The sequence below is a fragment of the Trachemys scripta genome, chromosome 4 (genome assembly GCF_013100865.1).
Source record: "Trachemys scripta elegans isolate TJP31775 chromosome 4, CAS_Tse_1.0, whole genome shotgun sequence".
Classification (NCBI taxonomy): Eukaryota; Metazoa; Chordata; order Testudines; family Emydidae; genus Trachemys; species Trachemys scripta.
In genome coordinates, this window is record NC_048301.1 from 102,570,696 (window position 1) to 102,586,307 (window position 15,612).

A 15,612-nucleotide genomic window follows, 5' to 3' on the forward strand; every position below is an offset into this window, starting at 1 on the left:
AGACCTATGTAAATCTTTGGTCATGACATTCAAAAGCAGGTAAACTTTTTCACCAGGTTTTAGATTTTATTTCAAGTCTGAAACTCTGCCCACATTTGCAAACCTTTTTAGTTAACCTGGGCCATGTTTTCAGCAAACTTCTTCTCTCCATGGATTCAGGAGATAGATGTATAGTTGCAATCCCCAAAAGCCACATGGAACAGAGTGGTTGCAGCAAAGTATGTTTGAATTTCCAGCTCATTTGAACTCAAAACAAAGTGAAATTCAGTGGTGGTGAAATCACATAAACCAACTATATAAATACAGTTGGAACCAGCATGAACAGAAAACTGCTTATTTTCTTTGAGTTCTACCTAAAAGTCCTTATTACTAACTTTATCAATTTTGAGACATAGTCATAGGGCCAGATTATGTTGTCATGTCAAACCAGTGTGAATCTGGAACAATTCCATTGGCTTGAATGGAGCACAATAGACAACAGAACTTGGCCCATATCTCCTACTCACTGTAAGGTATCCATCATCACAGCATTTAGGTACCCTGCATATTACTTTTCTTGATGTGCATGTAACCCATTAATATTAATAGAAACTAATACACATCATAATGAGATTATATCCCCAAATATTTAAACTTATTTAAAAAGAGTATTCAGAGTAAAACAAATCCTAGCTGTTGGCCACAATATGTATTTATCTTACCTTTTTTGCTACTGTACTTCCTAAGAAATAAAAAAGTTAAGATCATTCAATAAACCTCAATAGCAGCATTTGATAGTTTATTTAAAACTCAGTACAATTTCTGAACTTGTGGGGAAAAGTTAATGTGTGGGATATTTGTTAATTTTGTAACTGTAAGGAAGTTTTAAATAATTAACAGCTACAGTTTCATACTGGTTTCACAAGCAACAGGCAATGCTTTATGAATGGAGAAGCAATTAGACAGACCTCAGTGAAACTGAATCGGATACGTAGCTGAGGCCATACAAAACGGTAGCTCAGTACAAAGACCACATGGAAATTTGGAAACTTCTACATTTCACTCCACTGAGATGCTATTAATTAAGATATGAATGGAAACAATGTCCATCAGAACTATTCAGCTATGAAGTGTGGAAAAAATATTCTCATCTTCTTTTAGAAACAGTGGCCCAGATGCCGATCTCAGTTGCACTGACGTTAATGCACAGTAATTCCATTGATTTACACAGGTGTAACTGAAATGAATAATTGACCTGATATCTTGTAACTGATGTTTTTGTCGTTTTGTTACAGAAAAACAAAACGCTGCAATGCGCAGGGCAAAGATTTCCAGGTTGAATTTATTAATAGTCTTTCTGCTAAAACAGTCCAAAGTATTTTTGCATGTTGGAGAGATTTATAAAAAGAGTGAATCTAAAAATCAAATAAAATAAGCAAACTGACTAGTCAAACAATTTTGCTCTTTCCTATAAAAAATGCTCATTATTGTTTCCGATTATAAACTACAAGTTTCCATTTATTTATGTAACTGGTAAGTCATCACAAACAAAATAACTTTATGATCAAACTTAAAACCATGCTCATTTCTTATGTACTGAATTGCAGAAGTATATGACTTTTTAAAATAAAACTAGGAATTATTACTTCAGCTAGTTTTCTACAGACTACATTTAAGATTATTGTTTAAATTAGATTTTAGCTGTTTAACCTTTAAATAAAAAATGCAGTGGATCTATAACTGCTTTTAAAAGTCTGGAGTTAGAGCTTACTGGTGGTACATCCGTAGCACATCATAAAGGTAATCCTTCTCTGCTTCATTGTCAATAAGCAAGTCAACCTGAAAATACAAGATCATTGTAATTCTATTACTAAATAGCTACAAATGTTGAAAGTATAAGACATTCACAAATTCCTGAGCAAAGGGACAATGATTTCAATGGGAAAAGTCATCCAATACACAAATAAGATCTTTGAAAGGCAATATTACTTCAGAATTTGAAACCTAAGGCAACGCAGATTTTTTTTTTTTTAAATACTAACGGATTGACTACCATGTCCAAAATTTGTCACCACAGATTTTGAAAGCTAGCATTCCATTTAGTACAGCATGCTGTAATATCACAAGCTTATCTTACCTTATAACGACTGTATTGTTGAATAAATATTTTAAGAAACCTTTTTGGCCATTCATTAATATAGCACATGCTTTCACAACCAGAAATATCACATTCAAGATAACTATACTATATGTTAAGTGGCTTTAAAGTTCTGATTTTCGCATCTCTCATATACTGTTAGGTAAACTACCCACTAGCCTAGATTCTTCCTCTTGGCTCTGGTACTCTGACAGAGCTGGCTGCTTGCTATTCATTACTTCCTCACTCTGTAACAGTGCATTCACTTAAACTAGTGTCAGATTACAAGGCTTCCACTTTGCTACCTGCACTAAAATAAAATTAAAAAAAAGTTCAGATCTGTCACATGCCAATTTCTGCCTTCTGTGAGACCCATGAAAACCCACTGGCCTCCGTTGCAACAGCAGATTACATCACAGAAATTTTGCTTTTAGACAAGATTAATGTTTATGAAAATATAATTTACATCTAAGGTAAAGTTACTGTGACAAAAAGTCCAAGGACAAATGTGAATGTTTAAGCATATTCCTTTTATTCTAGGTTTACAATATCTTTGCATTACATTTTAAGTTAAATGAATGCTTCACATTGCATTATAAATCTCTTCCTGCCCTCCAAAACCAGCATGATTCCATATATAATTGATTACCTGTGACTTTCCCTCCCTGCAACGAAACACTTACTGCACAATTAAAAGTTAGACACTTATGCATAGGGCAAGATTGTTTGACTGATAGTATAAATGAGCAAATTGCAACAGTGAACTTCAGAATCCAGGAAAGAAAATGTGTGTAAAAATCTAATAATATGGTTGCACTCATAACTTGGTGATATACAATGAGCCAAATTCTCCATTGATCAACAGACCTCCAAGGGTTTTCACATTGGGTGTAAATACAACACAAAATCTGGTACAATGGATCTAAGCACTGCTTCTAGCTAAGGTGCCACACAAGGGTGCTTAAGAGTCTTGAGAAATAGGTCCAAACCACTAATAAATTCTCCCCACAGACCTCAGACCCAAAACAGCAACCCTTCTCCCTGTGTGACTGGAGGACAGACCCTATAAAAATGGTACACCACTTACACATGCTGTGCATCAAGGATAGGCTTGGAAAGATTGTTAGTAAATGTCAATTTCATCGTACACACAAACTGAAGAAAATATATTTCCAGGGACAATCATAGAAATTTACAGATAGGCAAAGAAAGAAAAATGCTGGTTACTAGAGTTTGATTTAAAGATATTTATTTTGTATATTTTGACTTGCGGTGTTGAGTTTTCCTAGTTTTCAGTAGTGGGAGGGAAGAACACAGTGTCTAAATCTTGCTGTTTCTTCTAACACAACATCCAGCCTTTTCTCTCTGTCCACTCCACCAAAATTCTCATCAAAACCTTCATCATTTCATGACTTGATGACCACTAACTCCTCCTCTCTGGCCTTGACAAAGGCACGCTTGACAAAAAGGTACTCCAGTCCATTCAAAATGCTGCTTCTAGGATCATTTTCTTGGCCTGTTGCTCTGACTGTGTCCCATGACCCCTCCCAATCTACAACCCTCCACTGGCTTTCACTTTTGCACTGAAAACATACACCACTTTTTCTTCATCTTAAGATTTTCATGGCTGGGGCCTGCCCTACCTTAATGATCCATTCTGGCCTTCAATCTATGAAACTCTACCTATAAACTCTAAACCCTCCCAACAATACCAGCCTGTAGTGCCTGCTCATCAAATTTTCCCCTCCAACACCTTTGTGCTCTGTCACATACTACTTCTTATGCATGGAAGAAACTCCCCATAAAAATCTGCAAAGCCACCCCTGGTATCATCTTTAAAATTTCTCTCTCTTGTGATATCTACAAAACACTTGATGAAAACTAGGCAGCTTGTGTGCTGCAACTGCAGTGTTTTCCATTCAACATTACCATTTTTCAGCAGCTTTGTCTCCCCCACTCATTGGACTGTTGTATCCATCTGTTGTCTCTTGTCTTTTGCTTACGTTGTAAGCTCTTTGTAACAGCCATGTGCACTTTGCCTATCACAATGGGTCCCTGTTAGGGACTCTTCCCAGAATGGATTTAGCCTAATAGCACAAAATATCAGCATTTTATACCAATCTAATCCTTGAGAAATAAAAACATGGAAGACACTTGAGAGGAGGAATAGGGATATACCGTTTCATAGATTTTAAGGCTAGAAGGATCCACTATGATCATCTACTTTGACTTCCTGCATAACCCAGGCAATATAATTTCACCCAGAGATTCCTGCATCAAACCCATAACTTCTGGTTGAACTACAGCATTTTTTTTTTTTTAAAGAAAAATCCAAGACTTCAAGCGATGAAGAATTCACCACAGCCATTAAGTAAGGTGTTGCAATGGTTAATTACTCTCACTCTTAAAAATCTGTTCCTTATTTCTCATCTGAACTTGTCTAGCTTCAGCTTCTGTCCGTTGGCTCTTGTTATGTCTTTGTCTGTTAACTTAAAGAGCCCTCTACTGACAGAAACCTCTTCCTCATGTAGGTATTATAAACTATGATGAAGCCTCCACCCTAACAGTCTCTTTGATAAGCTAAAGAGATTGACCTTTAGCCTCCCGCTATACACACACTTTTTCCAGAATTCAAATAATTCCTTTAATTCTTTTCTGAATCCTTTCCAATTGGTCAATATTCTTTTTAAAAAGTGTGGACACCACAGCTGGGCATGGCATTCCACGAACGGTGTCCCTGATGCTATATCCAGTGGTAATAACACTTCCCACTTTTCTACTTGATATTCCCCTGATTATATGTCCAAGGATAGCATCTGCTCTCTTATAGCCACCACATTGCATTACAAGCTCATATTCAGCTGGTTACCCACCATAACCTTTATTCATTTTCTGAGTCACTGCTTTGAAAAATACAGTCCCCTAACATGTGACCTAAATTTTAGGTTCCTAGATATTTGACCTAGCATTAGCTGTATTAAAAACATGTGTTGTTCAAGTAAATCCAGTTTACCACGTGATCTAGACCAGTGGTTCTCAAACTAGGGCCCGCGCCACTTCCTACAGCCCCATTGGCCTGGAGTGGCGAACCACGGCCAGTGGGAGCCACGATTGGCCGAACCTGTGGACGCGGATGGTAAACAAACCAGCCCGGCCCACCAGGGGCTTTCCCTGAACAAACGGCGGCCCTAGTTTGAGAACCACCGATCTAGACTTCTCTGCAGAACTGAGCTGCCTCCTCCACCAAGTTTTGTCATCTGCAAACTTTACCAGCAATGATTTGATGTTTTCTTCTAGATTATTGATAAATATACTGAATAGCATTGGGCCAAGAACAGATTCTGACTAGAAATGATCCCACTGGATGATGATTCCCCATTTCCTTTAATTTCTTATGATTTGTTATATGAAACATTGTCATTTATATGGGTTAATAGACCTTATGGGCCACATTCTAATCTCACTTAACCCAGTTTTACACTGTTGAAACTCTGCTGATTTACGGTAATGATTAACATCAGTGTGAGTGAGATAAATCAGATCTTTTGGTTTATTGTGCACCAGATGGCAAGATATTGTATATTTTGACTGATTCCAATAGATTATACTTCAACTGCATTAATATGGGTAATAAAGAGATGCTTGAATGCTAAAGGTGATGCAGAATCAAAAGAAAACAGCAACTATTTTTCTGACTTGCCCAGTACTACAAAAATTAAGGAAAACTGTAGTTCTGCTGTTGGTTCTTTAAATGTCAGACTATTGTGGATGGTTGATTGCTTTTCGGCTTAGGTACAGCATATCTGCTCTAAATCTGTTAAGAACATTAAATAGATTATTTGCTTTTATTTGTTGCTGTAAAACAACATTTTATTGCAAACAAAAACAGACATAAGAAGCAGCAAAAGACAACATCAGCCTTAAAAGAAAAAAACTTTTAGGAAAAGATCCCACTCACACACTTAAGGCTACACTATCTGGCCATACAGATTTTGCTACATACAGTTTTTAATCTTTTTACTACCCTAATTCCCACACATCATGTTTTCACTGACAGTCATGGATTTTGCATGGTCACAAAGAATCTCCTTCTACTTCAATGGAGAAAGAAACACACTACATGTTCATCTTCCTCAGTACAGTGTTCAACTCAGACTTCCCCCGCAATCACACAACACAGACTGCATACTTGTGCACATATATCTACCCTGCATATTTGCTAATGTTGCTGAGATTGTAATTAATGTTTTCTATTACGTATATTGTAAAGGAGATTAGTATGTTTCCTTATCTGTTGGAGGTAAAAGATGTGAAGACTATAAGTGGAAAATGTATTGTGTGGGTGTTAGGTCATGGTGAAGAGATGTCCCATAAATTGACATTTCCTTGCTTTTAAGAACATAAGAACAGCCATACTGGGTCAGACCAAAGCTCCATTCAACCCAGTATCCTGTCCTCCAACAGCAGTCAATGCTAGGTGCCCCAGAGGGAATGAACAGAACAGGTAATCATCAAGTGATCCATCCTCTGTCACCCATTCCCAGCTTGTTGCAAACAGAGGCCACGGACACCATCCCAACCCATCCTAGCGAATAGCCATTGATGGACCTATCCTCCATGAATTTATCTAGTTCTTTTTTGAACCCTGTTATGGTCTTGGCCTTCACAACATCCTCTGGCAGAGTTCCACAGGTTGACTGTTTGTTGTGTGAAGAAATACTTCTGTTTGTTTGTTTTAAACCTGCTGCCTATTAATTTCATTTGGGGATTCCTAGTTTTTGTGTTGTGAGAAGGAGTAAATAACACTTCCTTATTTACTTCCTCCACACCAGTCATGATATTATAGACCTCTATCATATGCCCCCTTAGTTGTCTCTTTTCCAAGATGAAAAGTCCCAATTTTATTAATCTCCCCTCATATGGAAGCTGTTCCATATCCCTAATAATTTTGTTGCCCTTTTCTGAACCTTTTTCAATTCCAATACATCTTTTTGAGATGGGGTGACCACATCTGCATGCAGTATTCAAGATGTGGGCATACCATGGATTTATAGAGGCAATATGATATATACTGTCTTATTATCTCTCCCTTTCTTAATGATTCCCAATATTCTGTTTGCTTTTTTGACTGTCACTGCACATTGAGTGGATGTTTTCAATGAACTATCCACAATGACTCCAAAATCTCTTTCTTGAGTGGTAACTGCTAATTTAGACCCCATCATTTTATATGTATAGTTGGGATTATGTTTTCCAATGTGCATTACTTTGCATTTGTCAACATTGAATTTCATCTGCCATTTTGTTGCCCAGTCACCCAGTTTTGAGAGATCCTTTTGTAGCTCTTCGCAGTCTGCCTGGGACTTAACTATCTTGAGTTGTTTTGTATCATCATCTGCAAATTTTGCCACCTCACTTTAAACCCCCTTTTCCAGATGATTTATGAATATTTGAATAGAACTGGTCCCTGTACAGACCCATGGAGGACACCACTATTTACCTCTCTTCACTCTGAAAACTGAATTTATTCCTACCCTTTGTTTCCTAACTTTTAGCCAGTTGCCAATCCAAGAGAGGAGGTTTTTCCATTGGGTAGTGTTCCGGCCACTCCCTTTTTTCTTCTCTTCTTTTCTTGGGCAGTTGCACTCTCGGAGGTTGGGGCGGCAAAAAACCTAGAGCTGACCCTGGTAGGATGTCACACTTACTCAACCTATTAGCTCAGTGAAAACCAGTGCAGTCAACAAACCCAACCAAACAACATGTCAGGATGCATAAGGAAAATACTGAAAATGTTATAATGTCATTGTATAAATCAACATATGCCTACCCTATCTCAAAAGTATATAGCAGATATTCGGAGACAGATGACAAAACCTAAGGCATGGAAAAACTTCCATATGAAAAGAGATTGGACAGATTGGAACTGGTTAATTTACTTGGGAGTCCAAGTCAGAGATTTAGGACAGAGTTATAGAGAATAATGAATAATACAGAGAAGATCAGCTGAGTACTTCAATTTACACCCTTAAAATACTGTACAAAAAACAAGAAGGAATTCCATGCAATTAAAAAGGAAACAAATTTAAAACTGATAAAAGAAAACACTGTTGTCACATTGCATAATTAATCAGTGGAACTTGCTACCACAAGATATCACTGAGGCCAAAAACCTGTAGGATTAAAGACTATCAGACGTTTATATGGATAAAGAGAACATCCACAGTTACATTAGATGCTAAAAAACCAAAAGGAATATAAACCCTTGTATTTCAGGGAATAGGCCAACCTCTGGCAGGCATCAGGAAAAAACTTCCCCTAGGAGCAAGTTGTTCCATAACTGTCCATTATTGGAGTTTCTTTCCTCAGAAGCATCTAGTACTGGCCACTGTCAGAGACAGGATTTTTGACCATTGGTATAATTCATTCTAGCAATTCCTGTTACTATCAGTGCAGGCATTACAGGTTTAAAAATCAAATGCATTATTAGTAGAGTGATGCAGAGACAAAAAGATACTTTATGAAAGTATGAACACGCCATGGCATATGCAAATTTGTCTTTCTCCTAAATGAACTTCAATAAATGAACCATTAAATCTAGAAGGGATGCAAATAAACCAATAATGAACAGTATGACGTTTTCTGCCCTTTCTAAATTCTGACAAACTGGAAAACAAATAAATTCTAAGGAGTCTTGGTACAATGAACATCTGTGGCCTGATTGTTTAACATAAGTTAATTAGAACTGCCCTTTGCATAAGGATATATATGAGCTTTTACCTGAAGGGTCAAATGTCACAGGATCACATGTCTTAGAGTTTATATTACCTTGCTGCTGTTACAGAGAATGCTTTGAAAACTAAATGCAGACACTTTCATTAAGAAATAAAACATTATTGACAGAGTCACAAAATAGGGTCCATTATATGGAGATACCATACACTCATTATTTCAGGGAATACTTACTACAGTTGTGTAATTTTGAATCCTAGGATACAACTAAGTAAATAATTTCCTTGTGGATTGTTTTCACACTATTTAAATCCATGACATTTCTTTGCTTTTAATTTACAATATTAATAAAATTTATCACTCACAAAATAATTTAATTATATGTGCATTGTAATCTGATATTCAGCTGAGATTTATTTATTCTGTAGAAAAAAGATTATGAAAAAATATCAGAGGTATGTGATCTCAAGAACTGTAATGCAACTGAAATACAGTATAATTAAACTTTCAAGGCATACTGCAGGGTCCATTTGTTTCCCCTGGCCTTTGAGAAGAGTTAGAGGAGACTGAAGCACGAGGCAATATGTTGGGATATAATTTATACTTAGAGCTTCTGCCTGGTAGAAAGGAAGAACTGATTAACATTACAAAATCAATTACAAATGTCATTTAATTGATAGGAGACACAGAACCTGTGTAAGGGCATATTCTAACTCAAAAGAATAAATATTTGAAGTTATGGATTCAAAACAGATTAAAATTAATATTACTGCATCACTAAAACCATGTGGTTTAACAGTTTAAGCAAGAGGCCTTATGCTGAAACTCTTTATTTAGGTGGATAGTCGTTACTCTCACATTCATCCTAGTTACTTTCACGGAAGTATGTTGAGAGTAAAGATTACTTGCATGAATATTTGTTAGCAGAACTGGACCCAGGATGATTTATAAATTATTGCCAACATGAAAGGGAATAGGTCCAACGTCCAAGACCATAATTATTGCCTCAGAGACACAGGGCCTATCAGATCTGTTGCCCAACCCAACCCAGAGTTTGAGACAACGATGGTTAGCAAGGCAGACATTTTATTAGACATTTGTAATCATTTGGATATTTTAATATCAAAACATATTCAGAGCCTTAATTTATGTTTCCCTATAGGTGCTTCTTCTGGATCCGGCTACCTCAATCTAGCCAATTTATTTATGAAAGCTTTTATTACAATTTTATATTTAATACATAAAAAGCCACAGAGGGGAACTGCAAAAATCAGATGCCTGACAGAGAAGATCTTTAAAGGTTGGACTGCATTGGAAACTTGAAAGATATTTTAAGTAGTTGCTTAAGGCTGAGCTCTGATGCAAGACTCAATTTCTCAAAAACAGACATTTGCACACACTGTTATGGGCCTCACTGAATGAACATTTGTGTTGGTAGATTACAACCTTACATGTCATGCAAATTGGGTTGCTAGATACATAAAGAATATTTGCACATGATTGTGCATGGCCGACTGGACACATAAAAGTAAGACCAAACAGAATTCCTCTTCATCATTGGCCATTAATGCTGGTTACTGCAAATGGTGATTATTTGGCCTTGAGCTTTCGGGCCTGGGTTTACTTTCCCCATTGTGAACTGGCTAGTATTGATTTGATTTGACTCAGATGAAAGAAACAAAACAGCTTTTGTTTAATAAACACAGCCCTGCCAACTGCCAAGTCTCACTTCTTCCAAGGGACACTTATTTTTTCTGAAGGATTTTTAAAATCAATTTTAAAAGTCTTCTCTTCTTTTGAGGGGTATGTTGGGTGTTTTTTTCAGTGACATTTATCAAATTAACGGTAGAGTTCTTGTTTGTTTTACACCGCCCCGGTTTGGGAGCCCTGTAATCCAGGTCAAATTCAAGAGATGGAAGATGGAGCCAGCCAACTTGTCCGGCAAGTTTCAATCAAGCCATCAACTTTCTGTGCCTTGAACTAGAAGCCCTGCCCGGGAGTGAAGTCCCAGTCCTCCCGGGAGAGGTTTTCTCCCCAGGGCTCAGGGAGAAAAGCTTTGTTCTGCAACAGGTACTTCACGTTCACCCCCTTCCCCAGGATCCGGGTTAATTGATACCAAGAGTCCATAGTCCCAGCAAAATGTCTCCTCGCCTCTCCCAGCGAGCGGCAGCCACCGAGCCGGGCAGTGTGGTGAGAAGGTTGCCGATTGCAAAGGGCAGCGCGGGGCTGCAGCGCGCTGCTCTCTTACCTTGTGCCTGAACTCCCTGGCTACCTTCCGCTCCATGGCAATGGGGGGCCCCGAGCCTGAGGCTTTCCTCGGGCTCGTTTCCTGCTCACGGGCAGCTGCTCCTGCGGCTCCGCCTGGTCCCCGGCAGAGAGGCGAGGGGTGCAGAGCCCAGGCCGTGCGCTAGAGGGAGCGGCGCGGCTCTGCGTGAAGGGCTGGGTGCGGCGACAGTGCACCTGCAGCTCAGCAGGGTGCTCACCACTTTCAGTCCCCTCTCCACCGCCAGTTCCTCCTGGCTGTCCTCCGCTTCTATTCCGTCTCCCTCCTCTCCTGCAGGTAACCACTGACACACTCAAGAATCAGAGCGAAGGAGCAGAGAGAGCCCCGACAAACACATAGCTGCTGAAGCTCAGCTCCCCTCCTCCCCCTTTTAACCCATTTTTGTAACTCTTTTCCTTTTCACAGGCTAGGGGAGACACCGACTCTACTTGCTCCCTTGCAGCTGCTTGTTGCAAATTGGTCACTGCCCTATGGTCAGCACCAATAATTTAACAAAACACGAATCGGGCTCCCCAAACCGGGATATTGACTTACAAATCATGAGTTTTCTTAAAAAAAAAAAAAAAAAAATGAAAGTGGCTTTTTGGGGGGGGGGAGCTGCTGGGAAAGGGGGGGATTTGAACCTTTAGGGTACACTCAACCAGATTTTCAAGCATTTCTCTGCATCCATAACAGCATTGCCAACTCTCAGGATTTGATCACAAGTCTTGTAATATTTGGTGTTTTTCTTAAAGCCCTAGGTGAATACTCAAGACGTTTCAGCTTTCATAAAAAACAAGACGTTTTTAGCCTTTGTACTTATAAAGAAAAACTTGAATACCTGAAGCTCAAACGCTCCAGCACCAGAAGGCAAATAAAAGAGAACCCAACGTTTTTTGTTTGTTTCTTAGGGCTGCATTGATTCATGATTTCTGAATGCTTGGGGTTGTCAGTATTACCACAAGAATAAAGATTTTTTTTTAATGGATGTTGAGCGTGTCTCATAAGCCCATCTTTCCTGGGGCTGAGGCTTTAATAAAACCAACAAATATTGCCAGACTAGTGATACAAATGACTAGAGTTGGCAACACTGATAATTCTCTTGGGTGAGGCTGAAGGCATGAAGAATCAAGTGAGAGTTTATTGAACCAAAACCCTTGGCAATTTCCCGTTTGAGTTTTAAATCGTGGTGTTCTTGATATGCTGCTCTTTGACCACACCAGAGTGAAGAGGATCAGCTCCTGGCACAATCTGGTTGACAGTTTGTAAAGCCTGGGTGACATCAGCAATATTATTTATAAATGCAAAATATTTTGGGCCATAAAATAACTTTTCATCTGAAAAGAGCAAGTTATAAACACTGTGGCATAATTTAAATGACTTTTCTTGCATGCTATCGATACAAATCAGATGCAAAGTTATGACAAACTATAAAAACAAGTCTGCCAAAACAAGGGAATTTAGATATGTTTGTTTGCTATTTTTCAGTCCCTCCTTTAGTACCTAATTATTGCAGCTGACATGGGCCTGATCTTAATTAGGAGATCAATCCTTATTCAGATGAGCAGTCCCACCGAAAACAGTGGTTACCCATGTGAGTAAAGTTACATACATGCTTAAATGTGTATGGTACTGGGGCCTAGAGCTTCTGAAAAGAAAAGCAAGACTGGGCCCATGGTCAGGCACGCAATTTGAGGCTCATTGAAGTCAATAGCAAGTTTTCCATTGATTTCAGCAGGCTTTGGATCAGGCCCCAGATGTGATTCCTTAAAACAATGGGAAGAATTGAGGCAGATATGATAGCAGCCTCACCTCTGCAGCCTTTGCTTTCAACCTGGTCCCACTTTAAAAAAAAACATTTTTTATGTTTTTTCAGCAATACACATTAATTTACTTAATAAATATAACCTAATACTATGCATTTCTATAAAACAATGTTACAGGGAAGTTACATTATAATAAATATGTTAGCCACCAGGACAGCAGGGGTGGTGGTGTGGGATTCTGATTGGGGCACAACAGCAATGCAAATAAATAAAAACTCAACTTAGATGGTCTCCAAAATACATTTTGTTAAAAACAAACTGTATACTTATACATTATGAAATGTGCTGTATGCATATAAATTGTGCAATTATAAAGTATATGTACTAACAGGAATAAGTTGCAGACCAAGGGAAGACTAGGGTCAAAATTCTGGTCCCCACTGTGCTCAATTTGCATTATTTTGGAAGGACAAATGGAGTTGGAAACTGACCGCATGTCAGAGAGTTGGCTCCTGTACCACCTCCTCTGCATCCAGTGTGTGTATGTAGCTGGCAGATAATTTATTGGAGATGTTAAAAGTTGTCTGAGTTTAAACCTGACTGGGGTAAAACCTGTAACTGGCTCCCTCTCTTCTGCCTCACTACACCAGCAAAACACAGGCACTACAGAGGATGTGGATCTAGGGTGACCAGACAGCAAATGTGAAAAATCGGGACAGGGGGTGGGGGGTAATAGGAGCCTATATAAGAAAAAGACCCAAAAATCGGGACTGTCCCTATAAAATCGGGACATCTGGTCACCCTATGTGGATCTAGGACTCTTACTAATTATATTTAAGAGGACAAGAATGACAGATTCAATATATCCACAGATCTTTAGTAGAGACACATAGTATTTTCCTGAAACATAGACAAGAGCGTGACCCTAATGAAAGCCAACACACGGCTGAATGAAGAGTAAATGCCCACAAAGAGTTGACAAAATATTTGATGCAGTTTATATTATAGATGGAACTGGAGGCACTGCTTATAGTCAAAGTTGCCTTACACTTTCCACTATAAGACCCTGTTTTCAGTTGCTTATAAGTTTACCAAACTTGGACAATTGATGCTGTAATTTTCAGTGCCTCAAGCTGATTTTTAAAGTTTCAGATAAAACAATTCAGCTGTTTCCAAAAATGAGATTAGTGGAAAATACGCTGTTTAGTCCAAGTTAAAAAAAAATCCTTACAACTGTTTGAAATGCTCCAGCACCTCCATGCTTTGGAGCAAGGACTTTACATTAAGCAAGAAAGGTTTCACCTTGTACTGTTCCCATGAAAAGTCACTCAAATTAGGGCAAGTTATAAGCTTTTGAAAACCTCAGTTCTCACATGCTCATTAGAGCCTTTGGGAGTTTGATGGCTAAATCCTGTGAAGATTCTCCTTGTACTGAGCATGCACCATCTCACAGCAGTAGGGGCTGAGAAGAACTTCCCTGCACTTCTCTCTGCTAGTGGGAGCTGATAGGCTGCTCTCAGTCCTATGCCCAGTACCACATCTGTCGTGTACCCTGCTGGCACCCAGCCAATGTGGAGAAGAAAGCTGCCTGAATTGAATGCAGAAGGGACAAGAAGTGGACCTGGTGGAGGGAGTAGATGAGACAGAACTTGGAGTGGAGAGACTGGAACAGGGATTTCATGAGTGGGTGGGGCTGGGTGGAAGAGCCTGGAAGCCAGGGGTGAGGATAAACAGAGACCAGACAAGGAGCTGGGCAGGGGAGACTAGGACTCGAAGCCCTAGAGGACTGAGATAAGATGAGAAGTTGGAGGTGCAGCAGGGGAGCCTGGGTTAAGGAACCTGGGAGACTGGGGTGAAAAGTTTGGTGTAAGGTTGAGATTGGATGAGGATCCTCGAGAGGGAGTCTGGCAGGCAAAGTGAGAGGAAGATTAGGATAGACCTGGAGCTTGAAGACAGAGTTTAAGACAGGAATTTGGAGCATGGGGAGGAGAAGGAAGAGGACTGGGCCAGGGCCAGGGCCAGGGTTGGGAAGCACAGGAGTTGAAGGGTCTCTAAGCACTAGAGAATACTCCCTGACAAAACCTGGGGTGAAACAAAACAAACAAAAAATGCACATCCTTAACTTTATTGCAGGTTGTATCTTTGTTAGTCCTAGAAAGTAAGAGAGGTGAGTAAGATCCTTTATTGGACCAACTTCTCTGGAGGAACCGGGTGCAAGGTACAAGTTTTCGAGCTATACAGGGATCCCAATTGCTTGCTTCATTTGAAGTGACTGCCTCCAATATGTCTTGTCCCTTCTCCTTAACAATCTGTCCCAACTTGTATTTAGCTCAGGCACTCTGCTTCCTTCTCCAAACATGAAGAAAGGCTCTATGTAGCTCAAAATTTGTACCTTCCACCAACAGAAGTTGGTTCAATAAAAGATTTTAACTCACCCATCTTGTCTCTCTCATACTTAACTTTAGTCACATGAGCAGGCCCAGTGCCTTCAATGAGACTACTCATGTATGCAGGACCAGGGTATTAACATGGGATTGTGCCAGATAAATGATTTTAGTGGGAATTAGATACTTAACCAGCTTAGGCACCTTTATATATCCCACTAGGTGCCACTGTGCATCTTTGGGTGCCTAAATACTTTTGAAAAGCTACTCCCAAGTAAACTGATAGCATGCATTGCAACACACTGGCAAGTAGCTTCTAAGTAGAGAAGTGATTAATATGGTATTTCAGTACAA

The 15,612-nt window shown here is 39.2% G+C and overlaps 1 protein-coding gene across 2 annotated transcripts in view; it reads right to left on the reverse strand.

Moving 5' to 3' along the window:
- USH1C (USH1 protein network component harmonin) overlaps positions 1-11,211 on the reverse strand; it is a 112,645-nt gene extending 101,434 nt beyond the window's left edge. For both annotated transcript variants that reach the window (XM_034770196.1, XM_034770194.1), the window contains exons 1-2: positions 11,094-11,211; positions 1,751-1,818 (exon numbers count right to left, since the gene is read on the reverse strand). In XM_034770196.1, the coding sequence (XP_034626087.1) occupies positions 1,751-1,818; positions 11,094-11,129 (104 nt within the window). In that variant the 5' untranslated portion in view covers positions 11,130-11,211. The remainder of the gene's footprint in view (positions 1-1,750; positions 1,819-11,093) is intronic.
- Between the last annotated feature and the right edge of the window lie 4,401 nt (positions 11,212-15,612).